General features: G+C 45.7%; 1 protein-coding gene across 1 annotated transcript in view; it reads left to right on the top strand.

Annotated features, from left to right (window-relative positions):
- The window catches only part of SUPT3H (SPT3 homolog, SAGA and STAGA complex component), a 739,871-nt gene that overhangs the window by 566,416 nt on the left and 149,725 nt on the right, over positions 1-23,730 (top strand). Inside the window, exons 9-10 of the mRNA XM_040348435.1 lie at positions 5,511-5,618; positions 6,139-6,318. Of these exons, the coding sequence (XP_040204369.1) occupies positions 5,511-5,618; positions 6,139-6,318 (288 nt within the window). The remainder of the gene's footprint in view (positions 1-5,510; positions 5,619-6,138; positions 6,319-23,730) is intronic.

The following is a 23,730-nucleotide window of genomic DNA, read 5'->3' as shown; positions in this document are numbered from 1 at the left end:
TTCAGCTTCTCACGCAGAAAAATTGTGGGTCCAGTCCTTAACGGATATGGTGCGGTCAGCTTTTAAAATGCCTTTGCCTCAGCCTCTGGCCTCCGCTGTGTCCTCATTGGGCTCCCTAAAAGCGCCCCAAGCCAACCTGGTGTTCCCGGTCCATCCTTTATTAAAGGACCTGATATTTCAGGACTGGGTTAAGCCAGACAGGATTTTTTTGCCTCCTAAAAGGTTCGCAGTTATGTACCCTTTAGAGGAGGAGTTTTCAAGGAAATGGGCTGTCCCCACTGTTGACGCAGCCATATCATGTGTCAATAAAGCGTTAACGTGTCCGGTGGACAATATTCACATGTTCAAAGATCCTGTGGATAAAAGGCTTGAGACCTTACTGAAGGCATCCTTTGCCACAGCGGGGGCAGTGGTCCAGCCAGCTGTAGCTGCCATTGGCGTCTGCCAGGCTTTAAAAGACCAGGCCAAGCAGGCCCTAAAGGACCTTCCGGCTCAACAGGCTCAGGACTTAGCCGATCTACCTAGAGCTTTATGTTTCGCGGTAGACGCTATCAAGGATTCAATCCAACAGGCGTCCCGCCTATCCCTGTATTTGGTTCACATGAGAAGATTACTTTGGTTAAAGAACTGGTCTGCAGAAACCCCCTGCAAAAAACTCCTTACAGGATTCTCCTTTCAAGGAGAGAGATTGTTTGGAGAAGATCTTGACAAATATATTCAAAAGATCTCTAGTGGTAAGAGCACCCTTTTGCCGGTTAAGAAAAGGTTCCGAGGTCCCTCTTTTAAGCGCCCAACCTCTCCAGTTCCAGGGCCCTCATTCTCTAGGCAGTATCGACGGCCTCCTGGACGCGCAGCTGCAAACAGGCCCCAGGGGCAAGCTGCAGGGAACAAGAGACCGTGGAACCGTAAGCCGGTTAAGGCTGCCCCTAAGGCAGCCTTGTGAAGGGGCGCCCCCACTCTCTCGAGTGGGGGGAAGACTCCGGTTGTTCTCGGAGTTGTGGGGGGCCCAAGTTACCGACCAATGGGTTCTGTCCTCAGTAACTCAGGGGTACAAGCTGGAGTTTCGGGAGTTCCCCCCTCCTCACTTTCAAACGTCAAGACTTCCAGGCGACCCTCAGAGACAGGCATCGCTTCTGTCCGCCCTAGAGCGACTCCTATCTCAAGGAGTGATTATGGAAGTACCAGCAGGGGAGCAAGGACAAGGGTTTTACTCAAACCTCTTCGTTGTCCCGAAGCCAAACGGCGACGTCAGGCCTATTCTGGACCTAAAGTTATTAAACCGCTTTTTAAGAGTCCGGTCTTTTCGAATGGAGTCCATTCGTTCGGTGGTGGCCGCCCTCCAAGGAAAGGAGTTCTTGGCCTCCATCGATATAAAGGACGCATACCTGCACGTTCCGATTTTCCCAGGCCATTACAGGTATCTGCGTTTTGCCCTAAACTATCGGCATTATCAGTTCGTGGCTCTTCCGTTCGGACTAGCCACGGCCCCTCGGGTTTTTACGAAGATCCTGGCCCCCGTATTAGCCATCCTAAGGGAACAGGGCATTCTGATCATGGCCTACCTAGACGATCTTCTGGTAGTCGACCACTCAGCGGCCGGTCTAAATCGGGCAGTGTTGCTAGCAGTAAACTGCCTAGAGTCCCTGGGTTGGGTTCTAAACCGGGACAAATCGGCTTTACAGCCCACAAGAAGGTTGGAGTATCTAGGTCTGATTTTAGATACAAGACAACAACGGATCTTCCTGCCCCAGTCCAGAGTGGACTCGATAAGGGAGTTAATCCACATAGTCCTAAGCAGCACAAGGCCATCTATACGCCTCTGCATGCGCCTGTTGGGAAAGCTAGTGGCCACCTTCGAGGCAGTGCCCTATGCCCAGATCCATTCTCGGAGGCTACAGAGAGCAATTCTCACGGCCTGGGACAAAAGACTCCAGGCCTTGGATCTTCCCATTTCCCTTCCCTATGCGGTAAGGCAGAGCCTGTGTTGGTGGCTAGTCACAAAAAATCTTCTGAAAGGAAGATCGTTCAATCCCCCCTCATGGAGGATAGTAACCACGGACGCCAGCCTATCAGGTTGGGGTGCAGTCCTAGACGATTTAACCCTACAGGGGAAATGGTCAAGGGCAGAATCAGCCCTACCCATAAATGTCTTAGAGATCCGAGCAGCTCGGTTGGCTCTTTTGGGCTGGACGGAGGTTCTTCAGGGCTCCCCAGTAAGGGTACAATCCGACAATGCCACTGCCGTAGCTTATATAAACCACCAGGGTGGCACCAGGAGTCAGGCAGCCCAAAGGGAGGTAGATCGGATCTTTTCATGGGCAGAAGCCCATGTCCCCTGCATCTCAGCTATCTTTATCCCCGGGGTGGACAATTGGCAAGCGGACTTCCTCAGCCGCCAACAGATGTCCCCAGGGGAGTGGTCCCTCCATCCCGAAGTGTTCCAGGTCATTTGCCGGAAGTGGGGTACTCCGGAGGTGGACATTATGGCGTCCAGATTCAATGCCAAAGTAGCAAACTTTGTCTCTCGAACGAGGGATCCATTGGCCTGCGGGACAGATGCCTTGGTGTGTCCTTGGCATCAGTTTGCGCTAATCTATGCCTTCCCTCCAATACGGATGCTACCCCGTCTTCTTCACAGAATTCAAAGGGAACGCAAGCCAGCGATTCTAGTGGCCCCAGCGTGGCCCCGAAGACCTTGGTACTCCTTGATAAAAAGGATGACCGTAGAGGAGCCTTGGGTCCTCCCTCTACGTCCGGACCTCCTCTCACAAGGGCCATTCTACCACCCTGCCTTACAGGCCCTAAATTTAACGGCCTGGCGGCTGAGTCCCTGATTCTCAGAAACAGAGGCCTTTCAGGGCAGGTCGTTTCTACCCTTATAAACGCAAGAAAACCAGTTTCCAGGTTAATATACTATAGGGTGTGGAAGGCCTATATTACCTGGTGTGAAACCAGGAAATGGGATCCCCGCAAATATACTATTGGGAGAATCCTGGAGTTTTTACAGTTGGGAGTGGAAAAAGGTTTGGCGGTCGGCACAATCAAGGGGCAGGTGTCTGCCTTGTCGGTCTTCTTCCAGAGATCGTTGGCTGCCCATTCCTTAATGAAATCCTTTTTACAAGGTGTTATTCGGGTGAATCCCCCGATTAAAGCTCCCCTGTATCCTTGGGATCTAAATTTGGTTCTATCGGCCTTGCAAAGCCAGCCCTTTGAGCCCTTGTCCGTGATCCCTTTGGTCCTTTTGACTAGGAAACTAGTGTTTCTGGTGGCCATGGCATCCGCCAGAAGGGTGTCGGAGTTGGCAGCCTTGTCATGTAAGGCACCTTATTTATTATTGCATAAGGACAGGGTCGTTTTGCGGCCGCTTCCGTCCTTCCTGCCTAAGGTGGTATCAAATTTTCACCTTAATCAAGATGTGATTCTTCCATCATTTTTTCCAAAGCCTTCTTCTAAGGAAGAGAGGTTACTACATTCCTTGGATGTAGTTAGAGCTGTAAAGATTTACTTGGAAGCTACAGCCCAGATTCGTAAGACGGACGTCTTATTCATTCTGCCGGAAGGGCCCAAGAAGGGCCAGGCAGCGTCTAAGGCCACTATTGCTAAGTGGATTAGGCAGACGATTATTCAGGCCTATGGCCTGAAGGGGAAGAGTCCACCCTTATCGGTTAAGGCTCATTCCACTAGAGCTATAAGTGCCTCTTGGGCAGCGTATCGCCAGGTCCCTATGGCTCAGGTCTGCAGGGCAGCAACCTGGTCATCTGTCCACACATTTGCAAAATTTTATCAAATGGACGTTAGGAGGAACGCTGATTCAGCCTTTGGGCAGGCGGTACTGCGGGCCGCAGTTTAATCTCCTCTTGTCCGGTGGCACCTCTTGTTTGTTTTTTTCTGGTTGTCTCCCTCCCCTCATGGAGCATTGCTTGGGGACATCCCATATGTAATGGCTATGCTGCTCTGTGTCCCGTGATGTACGATAAAGAAAAAGGGATTTTTATTAACAGCTTACCTGTAAAATCCTTTTCTTGTAGTACATCACGGGACACAGAGCTCCCACCCCTCTTATGGGGAATTTTGGGATGCATATTGCTTGCTACAAAACTGAGGTACTCCCACTATGGGTGGGGGTTATATAGGGAGGGAACTTCCTGTCGGAGAGTGCCAGTGTCCATCACCTGAAGGTACACTATATAACCATATGTAATGGCTATGCTGCTCTGTGTCCCGTGATGTACTACAAGAAAAGGATTTTACAGGTAAGCTGTTAATAAAAATCCCTTTTTTTACTTTAATATTTAGAAGTGCTGTTTGAATGTCAGGGTAGTGCTCAGCATGCATTATGCTGACATAATTTTTTTTATGTTAGCATTTACATATTCTTTAATGAAATTTTAGGAATGTTGTGCATGTTTGAACATTAGGGGAGGCAGAAAATACTTAAGCCTATTACCCATGGGTCAAATGTTGATCGGCCCGTGTGTATTGCAGCCAGTCCAACAGAAGGCGGCATTACCGAAAATAGTCTGCTGATTGGCTCCCGATCAGCGCTCTCAGTGGAGAGATCAATGTACTAAAATCGGATTGTTGGTACAGCCGCTCCTCCTGAGCTCTTCATTTTTCTTTTTCGTTAAGCACACTTGGTAAAAAAAAAATGATGTGTACCAGGCTTAAAACAACTAGTTTTATTTAAAATGTAGATATTTACATATACTATATGTAGGTAGTCCAGTTAAGTAAAACTACTGGCAGAACTTAAAAAATAAATTGAAAGTGTCAGGGATGTTAAGTTAAGATCACTTAGCATGAGTCTTCTGGGTGGCCTCAGACATCTGCAATTGAATCTTCCCCACCATTAAACACTTTGTACGAGTGATATATTTTAAAGACGGCTGACAAAATTTGTGTTGTGTGATCATCATTGAGAACAGACACTAGGTAGACTGCTTTGCTGCCCTTCACAGTTTATATCAGTAGGGAGAGCCACAGAGCAGGCTCCTGGGCAACACTTGTGGTCAAAATAACATGTAAGAGGCCCATACATATATGCAGGACCCTCCATGCCTGGCATTTATGACTCACACATAAGTATTGGAACACAATGATTCTGCTCAATAAAAAGAGATTTGTGGCTGGAGGTTGAATGATTTGTTTCCCTAAATGAAAGGAGGATTTCCTAAAGTCCTCTAGAAGATAATTTGCATCAAAATTGGTACTTCAGTTTTTTGGGGGGGATATTGTGGGTTTTATTGCCCTTTTTGTCATTTCAAATCTCCTAATAGGCAAGTTGAAGGTAGATGAAGCTAATCAAACAAGTTTCACTTCTTCGACTTCATTCTTTACTACGTAAATGGAGATTAAAGTTGAGAGTGAGGTCTTCCTATAAGCTAGTGAGGCTCACTTGCAGACATCTCACCACTAACATCAAAACATATAAACTAGGAGGAAATGTCAGGTGTACTAACCCAGCATATTTGGTTGTTAATCTAATGCAAGAAATCATTATGTCGTTGTAGTTGGTGGACCTGGCTCTGCTTGTGAAGCAGGATATGTCTCCAAAGGCCTGTGATCCATTCTCCCATGCCATGTCTGCTGCGTACTTGCAGAACCGTAATCCTACAGAGGTAGGCAATAATTAACATCTTTTTTCTTATACCATGTTTTCCACCACTTGTGATTTTGTATAAAAAGGTCTATCTTGGGTTTATGAGAATGGTAATTTAATAATATTAACAGCTTATATTGTATTAGAAATTATTGGAATAAATACATCTGTTGTGGGAAGTCACAATACCTAGCTACTTAGCTAATCATTTAGGGGAAAGTGTCAGATTGTCTTTCAAAAACACGCCGTGCTTTGTGAATGATCCCCCAGTCTTCTGGGACCTGTTAAATGTCCCAGAAGGCTGTGGGGAAGGAGGGAGGCTGAACTTCCACTTAGATGTCTGCGGCGTCTGACTGGAATTGGGTTCCTGCTCCCCCTTAAAAAGTACCAAATGTGGCAGTTGCATACAAATTCAACGTCTCCTTTTTGGTGAAGAAATATATTTTTTACTTGTGTTGCAGCTGATCTCCAGATGTTTATGCACAGCATAGTCCTTTTTACATACAGATGTGGTATAATAACGTTGCCTGTTCTGAAAGCCTCTTTTCCAGGCACAACCAATGAAAAGTAATCCAGAGACTCCAGAGAACACTCCTCCTGCCACGCCAACTCCACCATCATCTGGAACACCACATATGGGCAAAAACCAGCCTGGTCCCTTGGGGAATGGCGCGCAAACCCCAGAATCTGCCAAGGCCAAGCAGAGGAAAAGAAAGAAGGTAGACATATATATATATGTGCATATCTCAATCTTGATTGTAAGCAGAAATGTGTTGTTGTGTCAATCTACACAATCACAGTAGCGCAAAAGAACAATAATAAATATTCAAAAGTATCCATAATAAAATAAAAAGAAATTGTCCATCATAAATAAATTAATTCATTCAAATATCAAAAAATTATTAATTGTGAAAATGGTCCACAATCCTTCACCAAAGTGCACAAGTGCCAATCCACACCCCTATACAATGAGCCTCACCAGATTGTAGTTTTCAAGTGCATGTGTGATTAAACCACTTTAAGCTTTGTGCAGGTGATCAACCCAATCTCCACTCTGATCTCTTCAGATTCAAATGGATGGCAGCTCTCTCCATATGTAGAGAAAAAAAGCCTCAAATAGTGTAAAAAACCTCTTGGTATTAGATTAGCATGACTGTGGAGGTTGGTGAGAAAAGTCAAAGGACCCTCTGTAGCTCATCTGCTTGCTCTCAGTCTTCCAAATGTTGAAATGTACAGGTCAGTAGTAGCTCTGCTTATATACAGTACAAGCGATTTGAAGCAGCAGGCTCCCATCTTCACCTGCTGCTTCTGGGTTTGATGACGTCACTCCCGCGCATGAGCCGCCGATTATGGCACAGGGCTCCAAAGAAATGTCACGGCTGGCCGTTCCTTCAGAGCACATGTGCCAGTGATGTCACTGGCTGCATGTAACGTAAATATCTCCTTTTATAGGCTTACCTATTTGTAAAAGTAATGTTTTACCTATATGTTTAAGTTTTGTTTAAAACGTTAATGTCAATAAAGGAGTGGCACTTTTGCCAAAGAGTGCAATGCCCAAGGCAGCATGGTCTCCAAATATAGCCCTGCTGTAATGTGATACATTGCAAAGCCTAGAATGAAAGTGCAACTAAAGGAAAAAAAAATTGTAGTAAGGCAGGGCTATAACCCCTGTCATTTTTTGTGTTTGTTTTTTGCGGTCTGTGTGTCATTGGTGAGATTTCCCTTAACTTCCCGTTCCATAGCCAAAACAGGAAGCGATAGGGAATCCCTCCACAGTGAGGGAATCCTGGGGTGACAACAGGGTCACTAGAACTAGTGTCCCTATTGGAAGATGTCCCCTATATTACTTTTCTGGGGACAACCCAACATTTGGTGTTTTTTTTTTCATTTACACTTTTAATTACAATTTTTAAACAGGACAAATGGAGAGGGTAAATCTCCCTAATGGGGGTACAGACAGCAATAAAAAGTTTTGCCTTTTAGTTTTCACTTTACAGTATATGTATAAGCCTACAAGTGGTGTAACACAATACAAAAATTATTTAAACTGTGAAGATGCAGCTATGGTGGAGAGCGGTTTAGTGAGAACATTTACAATCCTTATACTGTATTTGTGAGTAAACTGTCATAACCTCTAATATAGATGCATTTAAAGCGAACCTTTTGTAAATATCAAAGAATTATTGGCAGGGCCAGCACACAGATTTTTGTCTACATATGCAAAGGTGCATTTTGGTACCCCCCAACCATCCTCTCGCCACCACACTCCCCTCGACAATGCAACCCCAATAAGGAATACACTTTGCACTCCACTAAGCTATACTGGCTCAGTGGCTAAAATAATAACCTCCAGCACTGGTTTCCATGGCCACATTAATAGCTCAGAGAATCGGTGTCTGTGGCCACAATAATAACCCCCAACTATTGTGTCAGTGGCTGCAATAACCCCCAACTATGGTGCCCCCCCCATATTGGCGGTCAGTGAGTGTGTCATTCTACCACCAAGCCCCCCCTCCCTCAAGACATGGTATTTAGCATCTTCACATTCCCCTTCCTCCTCTTTGCCTGATTACCCTTCCGAGCTGCTCTCCCTTCCCTAAGGGACGGATTTTCATTGGGGGGTGATGGAAGACACAGGGGAGGATCCCAGATGCTGCAGAATTCTGGGACTTGCTCTATACCAGGCTGGCCCCCATACACAGCTCAGCCCTCTCCATTCTGTCTCTGCAGGCTGGATCGTCAGACAGTGGTAAACTGCCTGCTCACCATCCCCCCGATCAACTTCCCAGCCACAAGGTGAATGTATACTGGGGTGGGCTCCTTCACTCACGGCCGGGCTCTACAGCCTCCAGGGCTTTGCCCTAGCTGCTTTATGCTGGCGCCAGCCCTAAATATTGGCACAGACTGGAAGACCTCCAAGCCCTATTTATTCCTTTAGCTCCTCTCAAATTCTTCCTTGTGTGGTCTGAGAGCTCGCCTTCTAGGAGCTGTGGGAACTCCCCTCACTGGCCCATTGTCCAATGGTGTGTAATCACCTGGATTATGTGTTGGCAGGGAATGATCTAAAAGTTGCCAGAATCAAGAGGTTGTGAGCAAGGCACACAGGGTGAAGTCAGGTCTTAGAAATGCAATAACTATTGTTAATTTGATATTTTCAAGTTTGTGATGGGTTAACTTCTGACCAGAGGCCTGAAGAACACAATAAATGACTTGCAGTAGCCAAAATGGTCTTCCAGCTGTAGTCTCTCTTGACCTAGATGTCTTCTGGTCTTTAACTCAATGCAATGATTAAGCCTGGTAATGGTGAAGCAGATGTTCTGACAAAGCCTACTCTTCCTCTTGTGGAAAGGATGGTTGCTTCTTACTGGCATCCATGAGCATTACAGGCAGCTTTTGTGGTCAGAATTTTTGTAATGGAAATAAACAGAAGAACGATAATTGCAAGCACATGTCCTGACATAGTAAATATTCCTATCTTTGCTGTATTGACATGAGCTACAATATCTGACCACAGCATGGTCAGGTCAAGTCACTATATTTACTCATCCATTATATTACTAAAGTAAACACCCACACCCATGTGGCATATTGAATGGAGCAGAAAATAGGTTACAGATTGTCTTTGAGGGCAGAGATTTACTGTAAAATGCTGTGAGAGTCCAAAGCTGACTGTTGACTAATTTTAACAGTAATGGGTGGGAGGGGCATATATAAGAAAGTAATGGCAATAAGCAATACCCAAGACTAATCAATCCTCCTGATTATTGATCTGAGTACAGTGAACTATAACAGGATTGGTTGTGTGCTTCTCAACCTCTTTGTTGCTGTTTGCATTGCTTTATTGTAGCCCAACTTCAACCAACATCTTATATTTAAAATAAATTGAGGAAGAACTAGAAATTCTGTAAGGTTTTGAAGCTTCCCTGCATCTTTGTTTGTGACATTTCTGTTGTCTTCTGGTGACCTAGTGTGCGACAGGGACAGGAAGGGGAGGGAATTGGGAAATATACCCAGTGGAGGCACAACAATGAAAACCTGACAAAGTTTCAATCTCATCAATATTCTGCTAAAAGGGTTTATTTTATTTTTTGTATTGCTTTTTTGGCCACAGGGACAGGGGGAAAAAATCCCTGGGCAAACTGCAGACCAAGTTGTCCGAGCTTTCTGAGGGTACCATGTATCAGTGCTGGGCCTATTATGAGACACCTAGTGTTGTCAGTTATTCACCCATACCCTGACATGCTTTGATGAAGAAAGATGAGTAAAGGCTGCTGAGGATTGGAGGATTAAGTGAACCTCTTCTCTTCTCTACTGCATGGGTGAAGGAAAAATTAAATTTTCTTCTCTTGAATCTTGAGTTGCTCTCGCTATCACCTTTTTAGCTGCTTTGAAGCTTTTTTTTTTTCTTCTTCTTCTTCTTCTTGTTATGTTCCTGTTTAAGAGATTATGTTCAATTCCTATTCTGGTAGCAGGGAGAGATGAAGTACGGGCAAATCTCCCAAATAAGTAAAAAAAAAGATGTGATTTTAACTTGATACAGATTCTAACGCTGGCAATGCACTGTTTTTTTTTTTTTTAGTCAGGCAACAGGACCCGCCACTGTCAGAATACTCTGAGTGAGTGAGTGAGAAAACGTATATAGTGCAACACATGCGAACTGAATCGCCTCTGGACACTTAGGCATCCATTCCCTGGACCCTCAGAAGAGATGGGTTTTGATCTTTCTCCTGAAGGCCAAGTGATTTTCCTCCAACCGGATGCTGGTTGGTAGAGCGTTCCATAATCTGGGTCCTTGGACCGCAAATCTTCGTTCTCCTTTGGACTTGTATCTGGTTTTGGGTATCTGGAGTAGATTTTGATTGGTGGAACGCAGAACGCGATTGGTGTTGTGAGCTTTTAGTTTTCCGCATAGATATTGGGGGGCATTTCCCAGAATACACTTATGCGTTAGACAGAGTGCCTTCTGTCAAGTAATTCTGTCTTTTACTGGCAACCAATGAAGGGATCTCAGTGAAGGTGAGATTAATTCCCATGTTTTTTTCCCAGTCACGAGTCGAGCGGCCGTATTTTGAACAACTTGCAGACGAGTGATTTGGTACTTTGGGAGTCCCAAATAGAGGGCATTTGCATAGTCGAGTCTGGAGTTGATAATTGCTCCTACCACGACTGCTATCTCTTCTTTTGGGATAAAGGGAGTGAGTCTACGTAGTAGGCGCAGCAGATGGTGCGATCCACTGACTACTGACTCTATTTGTGCATCCATTGTCATGTAAGTGTCAAAGATGACTCCGAGACTTTTGACTTTGGTGCTAGGGGTGGTGCTTTGACCAAGAATGGGTGAGAGGGTTCAAGTTGTTGTGGGACGAATCTTTCGATTGGCCTGAAACAGGAGAAGTTCTGTTTTGGAGCCATTGAGTTTAAGGTAACTCTTTGTCATCCAATTTTCTATCAATGTAAGGCATTTCTCTAGTTCGAGATAATGATCCTTTTTATTGCAGATGCGAAAATATAGCTGTGTGTCATCTGCATAAGAGTGGTAAAGTAGCTTCTGGTTACTGATGATTTCAAAAAGAGGGCAGAGGAGAACAGGCGACAGAGGGGATTCCTGGGGGACTCCGCATGCCACCGTGCGTTTTTCAGAAAGGAGGAGAACCAGGACAAATCACATTCGGCAACTCTGGCTACTTCAACTAGCCGTGTCAGCAATAATTTGTGGTCTACCGTGTCGAAAGCTGCGCTTAGATCCAACAGTACTAGAAGACAATATATGTGAGTGGTCTATTGCGCTACTGCGAGTAGTGGAATGTAAACCAAGTGAAAAAATTGATTGATAATGATATAAGTGGTATCAAAATAAACAATCTAGTATGGGTACTACTAAAGCTGCTGTATCTGCAGGTGCACAAAAACCGATAACATAGAAATATAAATAAAATGATAAGCGCTAAAAGTAAAGTGCAAAACACAATATAATACAGTGGTCAACACACAGTGACCTAGGTGATGAGTGAACTAGATAAAGCCAAAAACATAAACAAAAAAGTGACAGTTTCACTGTGCTATACTGAAAATAAAGTCTAATAATGGAGTGACAAGTGGATCTTCCTAGGAGAAAAGCTTATGAGGTGAATCATCTGGACATGGTATTGAATCCCATCACTTATTTCCTATTGCCCTTACCTCCAATCAGTAGTATTTGTGCATAGGGCAAAGGGTCTCTCCTTCCGTTCAGCGTTACCTCTCCTGGATCGGTTCCTCTGGTGTCCTGGGATGTAAGGGTCCTGAGATCCGTGGATCCGTCAGTGACAGGAGTGGAGCCGAGAGATGTAGTAAGGGAATAAGTGCCACAATAGTGAAGAGCGTTGTGGATGATGGCAAAAACGCTTTTATTCAAAATTCTTCTATAAGCAGGATTTAAAAAACAGCGGTTCGCGCTTCAGCGCTGCAGCGTGGGACGTGGCTTATATGACAAGCCGACTAGATCCGTTGGCCTCCGGCTGATTGCATAGGTCTCACTTCCTACGCCGTTACGTCACGGTCTTGTGACTTCTTCAGGGATGTTGATTGGCTGTATACAGCCTGACCTTTTGTAGCAGATGACCGGAAGTAAAAATAGTGCCATTTTGTTGAAGTCCACACAGGAATTCAAATGCGGCGCTGGACAGAACCATATTAAAAGGAATAAATTAAAGAAAATTTATTAAAAAATACATATTGGTCCTACATAATGGGATATGACAGTGCACGGATGTGCTACTCCAAAAACCAAAATGAAAAAAACATGTATAAACCGTTATTTTCAGAACCAGCCTGTTATATGTATCTGAGTTGCATCTTAGAGGTAAAATAAAATATGAATCGAGGTAATAATTATCCGTGGGGTATATATGGGGGTGGTTAAACTAAACATCCACCTTTATAAACGAGGCATATATTTAATTATATACCTAGATTTGCGATTAAATGCTGAGAATATACTGACATATGGGTGAAGGACTGGACCGTTCGCATTCAGCCAAAAGCCTACAGATGATAATGCAGATGACAGTAAATGAACAATATTGTATAGCAATAGTGGGACATCAATTTTTGCCATACATATATGCTGTCTCACGTGTATCTGTATCCACAATGGTCAAATAAATGCAAGAAATCAAATTAGATATGAACTGTACATATTCAAACTACATGAAGAAGTGTCTATGTGTTGTTCGAGATGTTGCGAATATCTTTTTCTATTTCTAAAATAGAGTAAAAAGAGTATATATATATAAAAAATATATTAAAAATTATATTAAAAAATTATAAAAAAAAATTTAAAAAGCAATTGAGGTCAAAGTCCACGTTGAGGCCTGTGGGGGTTAGTGTGTTCAAAGTGTGGATCCAACGGGATTCTATTTGACTAATGGTCCTCACCATGTGACTGCCTCTCCAGGATGATTTATATTTTTCGATTCCCCAAAATTGTAATGTGCTAGGGTCTTGATTGTGGAATTGTGCGAAATGTCGCGATACATTATGTTTTGGGTGCCCTTTTCTTATGTTGCGTACTTGTTCTTCTATTCGCACTTTCAGTGCTCTTTTTGTTCTACCCACATACTGTAAGTTACAGTCACATTGAAGTACATAAACGACATTGGCATATATTACTGAGCGATAAAGATCTGAAACAGATATTGCCCACTAGACCAAAAATTGTATTTAAAAGGGCTCCCACACTCAGAGATAAATTGGTGAAATCGGTTATTGCTCCCCCTCTCAAATCCAACTACACATTCTTTTTTTTTTTTTTGAATCAAAAAGGTTTTTATTGCTCACACAACACATTGACATGTAAAGGATGACATTTTACACTTTGTAAATAAATATGCATAACATCAGATTTACAGTTCAAGCCAGTTGACCAGATGCACTTCTTCTCACCTTATTATTCCGATACTGTATACCCACATGAAACCTGACCCCCAGCCCTGAACGCCCATCTCCCCCCCCATCCATTTCTCCTCCCCTCTCTCGGTCTCCAAATCTACTAGGCCACTAGCCTTGCTGGTACTTTTTTCTTTTCTTTTTCCCTACCTCACCATCCCCCCAAGTAGCCTTTCTTGAACTAGCTCCAAGGGGCTTAAACCGGGTGTTGCGAGCCATGGTTCCCAGAGTTTCAAGAATTTCCCTGCATTCCCCCTGTGCTGGTAAATGTACTTCTCCATAAGCATTGTTCTACCCACATGTTGTATCCATGTCTGAACCGAAGGGGGCCCCCTTGATTTCCAGTGTATGAGAATGAGTTTCCTCGCCTGGAACAGTGCCCTGGCGAACGCTGCCCTAGTGGCTTCTTCCTCTATCACTCCCTCCAGAGTGCCCAGCAGGCAGCACAGAGGGTCCAGTGGTACATTGGTCTGAAACACAGAGTTTAGGGTCGCCAGAACCCCCGCCCAGTATCTATGCAGCTTGGGACAGCGCCAGAGCAGGTGGACCAGATCCCCCTGTACCGCCCTACACCGCCCACAAAGTGGGTCCGGAGCCCGGCCCATCTTGAAGAGTCTCTCTGGAGTGTAGTGCACCCTAAGTAAAATGTATAACTGGGACACCTTTTGTGATACGTTTAGTGAGCAGGTATTCACCGCCTGTAGAGCCTCCTCCCACATTTCCCCCTCTATGGGCCCCAAATCTGTCTCCCACTGTTCAGCCACCCTCATGGGATGTCCTTCCAGGAATGTAGATAGGAGCATGTTATAGCAGTGTGAGATCATGCCCTTGGTGTCCTGCGCCTGACACAGTGCCCGGAAAATCGGTGTGGGGGACTGAACCCAGTCAACTGCTGTCCCCTGAGCCCTTACTGCATGTTGCAATTGTATGTAATAAAACTGCATGGTTCGGGGTAGGTTAAATTTTGTTTGTAATTCACTGAAAGGTAACAGGGTCCCCCCCCCTAAAGAGATGTTTGAGATGCGTGATCCCAAAAGCACTCCACCTGTGACCCTGCTCAATTTTGGCCAACTCCTCATAGGAGTCGTTCCCCCAAATTGGGCTAAATTCAGTAAAGCCCCCAACATCCTGTAGCTGTCTGGCCTTATTCCATACCTTTTGAACAAGAGCATAAGTGGGCATGCGTTTATTGGGTTTGTGGAACTTACGGGCCTCCAGCCCCTCAGGTATCGTGGCTACCCCCGCTCCCTTCAACATCAGCCTGGCCGCCGAAGTCCCAGGTTGCGACCCCATGGCCCCTATCAAATGTTGGAGCTGGGCAGCCAGGTAGTATATCCAGGGATTGGGTAGAGCCAGCCCTCCCCCCTCCTTTGGGCGTTGCAACTGTTCTAGTTTAATCCTGGGGGTTCTGCCATGCCACAACAACTGTCTGAAAAGAGAATTGACCACTCGGAATATTTTAAGGGTAATCACCATGGGCGCATTATGCAGGAGATATAGCAATTGGGGCATTAGTATCATCTTGATGAGGTTGGTTCTACCCGCTAGTGACATTCTCAGTTTATTCCAGATTAGTATTTTGTCTCTGAATTTGGATAAGAGGGGGTGGACATTCAGTTTACAGTAGTCAGTTATTGTGGGAGATATCCAAACCCCCAGGTATTTAAACGATGTCACTACAGGTACGGGGCACACAGGACCACTCCCTCCCTCGGGCCCCCCATCTAGAAACATCAGGGCGGACTTAGACCAGTTCATCGTGAGCCCCGAAAAGCGGCCAAACTCTGTGATGATGGCCATGACCTGCCCTAGGGATCCCTCTGCATCCTCCAAAAAGAGGAGCATATCATCCGCATACAGCATGATTTTCTCGCGGACTTCGCCATATCTAAACCCCCGAACCGCCTCACAGCTCCTTACCAGCGCCGCGAGGGGCTCTATAGCCAGAGCAAAGAGTAGGGGGGACAGGGGACATCCCTGCCTGGTCCCCCTACCCAGAGCAAAAGTTTGTGACATCCTATCCGCCATACGCATGGCCGCCTTTGGTGTATCGTACAAGAGCCGGACCCACCCCAGGAACCTAGGGCCGAAACCGAATTTGGTCAGTACCGCCCATAGGTACCGCCAGCCAACACTGTCGAAGGCCTTGTTGGCATCAAGCGACAACAGAGCCCTACTGCCGGCGGAGTCCGATGGGGTCTGCATATTCAAATATAGCCGCCGGAGGTTCGTCGCTGTAGATTTACACGGCATGAATCCCGCTTGGTCTGAGTGTACAATGGACAAGATAATTTTATTCACTCGCAGGGCCAGCACTTTTGCAAGTATTTTCACGTCACTCTGCAGGAGAGATATAGGTCTGTATGACCCAGGATCTAGGGGGTCCTTGCCCGCCTTCAACAGCAGGATGATATTCGCCCTTGTCATGGACGGGGGTAGAGCCCCCGATTCCAACGAGGCATTAAATACCTCGAGTAACTTGGGCAAAAGCACCCCTCCGTACTGAGCATACACCTCTATGGGCAAACCGTCGTCCCCCGGGGCCTTACACGTGGGGAAGGATGCAACCGCCTCTCCCAGTTCCTCCAGGGTCAGCGGTTTCTCCAACTCACTCCTCGCCTTGTCATTCAAGGTCGGGAGAGCCACCGCACCCATGTAGTGTTGCAGCTCCCCGTCCGTGAAGTCGTCCCTAGATTTGTACAACTCAGAATAAAAAGCAGCCAGTTCCCCCAGGATCAGCTCTGGGTCATTCACCAGCCGCCCCTGCCCATCCCGGATCGCTCCTATGGCAGGGGACGCCTGCTGAGACCGGGCAATCCTGGCTAATAAACGACCCGTCTTCTCCCCCTCCTCATAGAAGGCCTGTTGGGTGAAAAATCGCTTTTTCTCCGCGGTGGAGGATCTCAGCCGGTCCAGTGAATCCTGGGCCGACATCCATCCCTCCCTCGCGGACTCTGAGGGGTCGAGCACATAAGCCAGTTCCAACTGCTTCACCTGGTCCTCCACCCGCTCTAACAGGGCTGACGAGTTGTGTTTTATTGACGCAATCTCCTCAATAAATGTTCCTCTTAAACAGGCCTTGAGGGCATCCCAGCCCTGAGTCCGTTCCACCCCCTCCCAATTCTCAACAAAGTACTGCTCTATCCGGCGGGTAACCTGGTCATGGGAGCTGAACAATTTCAGCCAGAAAGCGTTTAGTTTCCAAGGGGCTCTGGGCAAAGAGGACACCGGGCGGGTGGTCAGGTGCGCCACCAGCGGAGAGTGGTCAGAGACCCCCCTCGGAAAGTATTCTATCTTGGGAACCATGTGGAGAACCTGTGGGGACCCAACACACAAGTCTATACGAGACAATGAGCCGTGCGTTTTAGAGAAGCACGAGAACTGCTTAGTTGTAGGAAATCTAGCCCTCCAGACATCAAGCCACCCCACCTCCCCCAGCAATCTGCTTAAGGCCGTTCCCCTGCACCCCAGGGGTACCCTAACTGGCGGATGTCTATCCTCTCTCGGATCCATACAGGCATTGAAGTCCCCCATAACCATTACAGGGACATCCGGCTTATTCCCCAAATATGTCAAAAGTAGCTGCAGCACCTCCCTCGAAAAAGGGGGAGGGATATATACAAACGCTAGAACCATAGACACCGTATACAGTTTGCAATATAAAAACACATATCTCCCCAGCGTGTCGACTAGCGTATCAATTTCCTGGTAGGCCAAGGCACTATGTATCAGCACACTCACCCCCCTTGAATAGGAGGTGTGGGTAGAATGATAGGCCTTGCCCACCCAGGGAAATCCTAGGCACCCCACTGTGTCTTTAGTGAGGTGGGTTTCCTGCAAACCCACAATAGCAGGGAGAAATTTTTTCAAGCCAGCCCGTATCATGGTTCGTTTCAGGGGGTCATGTACACCTCTCACATTCCAAGATACTATCGGGGTGGTGGCCATGGTTGGGGTAAACAATAGTTACCGACTGAGGCCGGAGGCCTCAGGGTCAGGTCCAGTGAGTTGGGCCCCAGCCGGGGCCAGTCCAGTTCCAGTAAATAGCTGTGCATCAGGTAGTGTAGTCTTGTGAGCAAAATATCAAAAACTGTTAATAAAAAGTAACTTAACATACGTGTCCACCCCTCAGCCCCGTCCGGGGCCGAGGTCGATCTCCTCCATGCTCTCCCGCTACGCGGGCACATCAATCGTCGTGTGCCAACAGGGCACCCAAAAACAAAGGTGGACTCCCCCAGCCGGGGGTCGGTGGTTGCATCGAGTCGCACTCGCTTGCGGGCCCCCCCCTGTAGCATAGATTCCAGAGGGGGTGCAATTCAACTTCCGAAGCTCCATAGTAGTGCTAACATAGCAAGAAAAAAAAACATAAACAGTCCCGGCTTGCAGGTAACTCTTCAACTGGTCTGCGCCAAGCACGATATTCAGGTACAAGTACAGGCAATACCTCAGTCGCCTCGGTCCTCCTCTCTGCGCCTCCTCAGGTCTTGCTCATTGTGATCCAGCCACTGTGCGGCCTCTGCCGCGGATTCAAAGAATGTAGCCTGGCCCCTCACCGTGACTCGCAGCTTGGCCGGAAACAGCATAGCATAGTTAACTTGGATCCTTTGTAGGCGTTTTTTAACTTCCATAAACTTGGCTCTCTTTCGCTGCACCTCCGCTGAGAAGTCTGGGTAAAACGATACTCTGGCTCCATTGTAATGCACCATTCCCCTTTCCCTGGCCAGCCTCAGGATGGTTTCCCTGTCCCGGTAGTTCAGAAGTCTGGCAAGCATGGATCTGGGGGGGGCTGCCGGGGGGAAGGGGTCTGGGAGGCGTGCGGTGCGCCCGTTCTACAGCAAACAACGTGGAGAATGCTTCCCTGCCAAACACCTCCTGGAGCCAGGTCTCAATAAATGCAGTGGGGTCCCTACCTTCCACCTTCTCCGGGAGGCCCACCACACGGACATTGTTCCGTCTCAAGCGGTTCTCAATATCGTCTGTTTTCGCGTTGGCCTGTGCGGATTGCTGTAGTGCAGTCCTGGTGTCTCTGGTAAGTGGTGGCAGCGCATCCTCTATCTCACTGATGCGACCCTCCACTGCCGTGGTCCTTTCCCTGATCTTCTGGAGATCATGGCGCATAAGGGACACCGTCTCCGTGAGCTCTCCAAACTGCACCTTCAGGCCATCTACTGAGGCAGTGACCGAGGTCGTGCACTTCTGCACCGCCCGAAGGATTTCACTAAGTGTGGGCTGTGGGGCATCCTCCTGCAATTCCCCAAATATGTCCTGTATAGTGTCTGAGGAGCTCTCCAGCGGCAGCGTGTCATCCATGGCAGAATCGCCATTTTGGCCCTGCACCCTCTGCGCCCATGTTAACTGCGAGGGAGCCGGGGAGCTGGCGGGGCCGTGCAGCCTCTGGGTGTAATATAACATGTCTTTGGGGGGTTCTTTCCCCTGTTGTTTAGCCGCCTTAGCCACCTTACCGCCAGCCTCTGAAGTTTTCTCCGGTCCGCGCGCTGCCTTCTGCTGCTGAGAGACCCCGGCGCCATCTTGGATGTCCATGGCCGCTGAGGCCGTGGCCCCTTTCTCCGGTTTACGGGTCATTCGGATCCCCACCGACCGTTGGTTCGCTTACCGCTGCAGCCTGTGGAGCGTGCTGGATCAGGTAAACCGGTCGTCTACGTCGGTGATAGCCGGGAACAGGATCACTGTAGGATCGTTAGCGGGAGCTCCGTGAACTGCGACTGTTCACATGCCCGTCCAGGCCACGCCCCCAACTACACATTCTTTGATGGCAAAGGTTTCTTTCCCTGCAGGAATTGCTATGCATGCAGACATGCAAGATTATTCCAGGGGAAAAGAACACAGTTTTTGGGTACTAACAAAGGTCAGACTCATCCGATTAAGGAATTTATAGGGTGCCACACAATAGGGGTCATTTATGTACTTCAATGTGACTGTAACTTACAGTATGTGAGTAGAACAAAAAGAGCACTGAAAGTGCGAATAGAAGAACACGTACGCAACATAAGAAAAGGGCACCCAAAACATAATGTATCACGACATTTCGCACAATTCCACAATCAAGACCCTAGCACATTACAATTTTGGGTAATCGAAAAATATAAATCATACTGGAGAGGCAGTCACATGGTGAGGACCATTAGTCAAATAGAATCCCGTTGGATCCACACTTTGAACACACTAACCCCCACAGGCCTCAACGTGGACTTTGACCTCAATTGCTTTTTAAATAATTTTTAAATAATTTTTAATAATTTTTTAATATAATTTTTTATATATTTTTTATATATATTTACTCTTTTTACTCTATTTTAGAAATAGAAAAAGATATTCGCAACATCTCGAACAACACATAGACACTTGTTCATGTAGTTTGAATATGTACAGTTCATATCTAATTTGATTTCTTGCATTTATTTGACCATTGTGGATACAGATACACGTGAGACCGCATATATGTATGGCAAAAATTGATGTCCCACTATTGCTATACAATATTGTTCATTTACTGTCATTTGCATTATCATCTGTAGGCTTTTGGCTGAATGCGAACGGTCCAGTCCTTCACCCATATGTCAGTATATTCTCAGCATTTAATCGCAAATCTAGGTATATAATTAAATATATGCCTCGTTTATAAAGGTGGATGTTTAGTTTAACCACCCCCATATATACCCCACGGATAATTATTACCTCGATTCATATTTTATTTTACCTCTAAGATGCAACTCGGCTACATATAACAGGCTGGTTCTGAAAATAACTGTTTATACATGTTTTTTTCATTTTGGTTTTTGGAGTAGCCCACGTCCCGGCACTGAGGCTGTATGGCTTTAGTTTGAATAGAGAAAGATGGGTCCTTGCTGGGGAAGCTGGCGTGTGTTCCACCTCTGGCGTCGGAGAACCAGCAGACCGGAAGTTGATGCCTTCGAGGCGGTACCTGGGCACGCACAGCATCAACTTCTGGTCTGCTGGTTCTCTGATGCCAGAGGTGGAACGCACGCCAGCTTCCCCAGCAAGGACCCATCTTTCTCTATTCGACCTAAAGCCGGGGCACTTTCCAAGTAAGGAGCCACTCGGCACTGTGTGACTTTTAAGTTTTTTAAATAAACGATATTATGCCATGGCGGCCTCTTCTAATTTGCCATAGCTTGTCCTGTAGTGACAACAAAGCCCAAATTGACCTTTTTTCTACCGAATAAGGTCAACGACATCTGGTAAGGTGCCATCCTTATTAGCACAATTGTGGTGTACCTTAAGTGGTGAAGGTGGAAACCATTTCTCTATTTGTTCAACACACATTGAAGATTATATGAGCACTACTATGCACTTTTTATGGACTCTTTTCAATGTTATACTGTAACGGACTCATATATGTTTTGGTTCATGCTTGTTCCGTTGTGATATATTTATAGGCAACCACTCATTGTACAGGTGGTGATTAGCTACTTTTGCTTTGTTGGTATTTATTTATTATAACTGTTTATTATTTATGCTATGTATTCACAGTTAGTATAGCGCCCCCTGCCTTGCTATTTTGTACACATCTCCAGCTAGCTGGAAATTCTGGGGAGCAGTTTTTTGACTTATTTAATTTATTCACTTAGTCACATTTAAATTCCTATTTTATTTGGCGCGAGATCCTTTTTCCTTCTATATAACATTCTCCACAATGCAGCGCAATTCCATCAAATAATGTGACAGTCCTTAATTCAAAACAATATAATGGTCCTTCAATGCTCAAAAAAGCTGTATTTTCTCCCCCACCATGATGTGATCGCTTCCTTCCTCAGATTAAGATCACAATATGCTTCTTGCCCCACCTTGGGCATACCTGGCATCAGCTATTCCTCTTGCTCATTCCGCCTCAGTATTCCTCGCCATGGCTACTTTTAACGCAAAAATCGAACTGGAGCACAATAATGCTCTCTGAATAGTAATAATTTATTAAAAGCTCCCAAAATCATCACTTTCATTTAAAAAACACCCACAGTGCTATGTATCTCAGCATGAATAAACATGGGCCATAGTGGTTAGTACAGTCAGTGTTCTCATGCCAACAGCAGGGCTCATGCTCCATAATCTTCCCCTCTTAGACACCGGAAGTAATGCAATCAGGGGCAGTCTCCTCCCCAAACAAGAAACTACCCCACAGTTCTTCTGAGATCAAAAATCCAGAAACAATGAGCTATCAGTCAAGGGTAGAATGAACACACTGCCATCTACTGATCTTATCTCTGTGTCCATGATCAAAAACTACCCACCAGCCTGCTCAATCTGCTAATGGTAGTTCGCACAAATGGATCAACTTACACCCCAAGGCTGGAAGGTTTTTATAAGTGTGGTAAATGAGGAGGGTGTCCCCCACTCCAATGTTTATTAACTATTTCCATCACCCAGAATTTCAGACCAGTAGGGTCCTTGAAGTGTTAGGAAACAGAATGGGTTTTTAGTCCTTTTTTAATGTTATTAATGTGTTCCCTCACTCGCACATGTAGCTACCTTGACATTCATCCTATATATTGTTTCTGACACAAGCACTCTAACATATAAACAACCTCCTCAGTATTACATGTCATAAAGTTATGGAGTTCATACCTTCTCCCCTTAACTTGTGCTGTGAAGTCTAACCTCTTTCCCCTGTTAACCTTCGTAACCCTGCACCCTCTACGTTTACCACACTTACAAAAAAAACTTTCAGCCATGGGGTGCAAGCTGAGCATCAATCGGGTCACATATGCAAAGGCCTGTGTGTATTTGAGACTAAAGGCCCGTGGTACACACGATCCGAAAATCGGATTGAAAAATATGTACAGCGAGCTGTCTGCTGATTTTCAGGTCGTTGGTACAGTGCTTTTGACAGAAGATTTCGCTTTTTCATCAGACAAAAGCTGGGTGGGCAGACTATAAAATCTTTGTCAGATGTGAACTCAACGTACGATTTGTGTTTCATCAGTGCGTTTTTTGGCCGAAAAAAATCATAAGAGCAAGACTATGCATGTTCAGAAATTAAAGAAATGAAAGAAGACATACAAAACTATTGAACACATTATGTCACTTCTGACGTTGTATTCTGTCGTATGAAAATTTTGTACTGCGAGTAACCTCTTCACTTTCGACATGAGACTAGGATGCCACAAAAAAATTACATTCAGTCGTCCGAAAATCTAAGCGTGCGTACGAGGCTTTACAATGAAGTCTAGCTGCAAAGTAAGGTGCTGACCTTGGAATGGAGGATTTATCCCACCTACAAAGGCTCCAGGACTCAGACTTATTCAGATCCAAGAAAACAAAACATTTGCTTTCTGCACATCAGCCACGAAGCTAATCACTATCAAACACTTCTGCATTCTTCAAAAGATCTGATGAAGTTTGAAGACAACTTGCTTTCTGATCTTCTGTCAAAATTGGAGGCACCATCTTTGTGGAAATTTTTCTCATTTCAGAATCCGCCTTACTGTTTTCCTGTTTGTTTTCCTTTCCCAGGAAAAGCTTCAGTTCAAGGTGCAAGAGGTGAGTTCCCTGGAATGCCCCTCCATTCACTTCTGCATGAGGGTGGCTTCCACATGGTATAGGCGTAAACTTGGATTTTTTACTTACCTGCTGAATACCCTTCTTGGAGTACATTACAGGACACGGGTCTCCTCTCCTTTGGATTTACTCTGATATTGCTTGCTGACAATGCTTAGGCTGTGAGGGGTTATGCTGTCAATGTTTGTATTTGCCAGTGTACAGTCACCTAGAGGTGGAGCAAAACTCAATAGTCTAATGCCGCGTACACACGGTTGTTTTTTGTGATGAAAAAAAAACGTAATTTTTTCTCATGAAAAAAAACGACGTTTTTCAAACTTCATTTTAAAAAACGACGTTGCCTACACACCATCGTTTTTTCAAAATGCTCTAGCAAAGCGCGGTTACGTTCAGCACGTACGGCGGCACTCTGTTCCATTGAAGCTCGCTTCATAACTTGCTTCTGAGCGTGCGCGGGTTTAAAAACATTGTTTTAAACGTAGTTTTAGCTGCACGGTCATTTTTTTATGACACGAAAAACAACGTTTTGAAAAACGACATAAAAAATTGAAGCATGTTCGAATTTTTTTTTGTCGTTTTTTTCAGAAGACATAAAACAACGTTTTCCCCACACACGGTCATTTTAAATGGCGTTTTTAAAAATGTCTTTTTTTTTCATCACAAAAAACAAC

This window comes from Rana temporaria, chromosome 4 (genome assembly GCF_905171775.1).
Source record: "Rana temporaria chromosome 4, aRanTem1.1, whole genome shotgun sequence".
In the NCBI taxonomy this organism is placed as follows: domain Eukaryota; kingdom Metazoa; phylum Chordata; class Amphibia; order Anura; family Ranidae; genus Rana; species Rana temporaria.
This window is presented reverse-complemented; position numbering and strand designations above follow the sequence as displayed.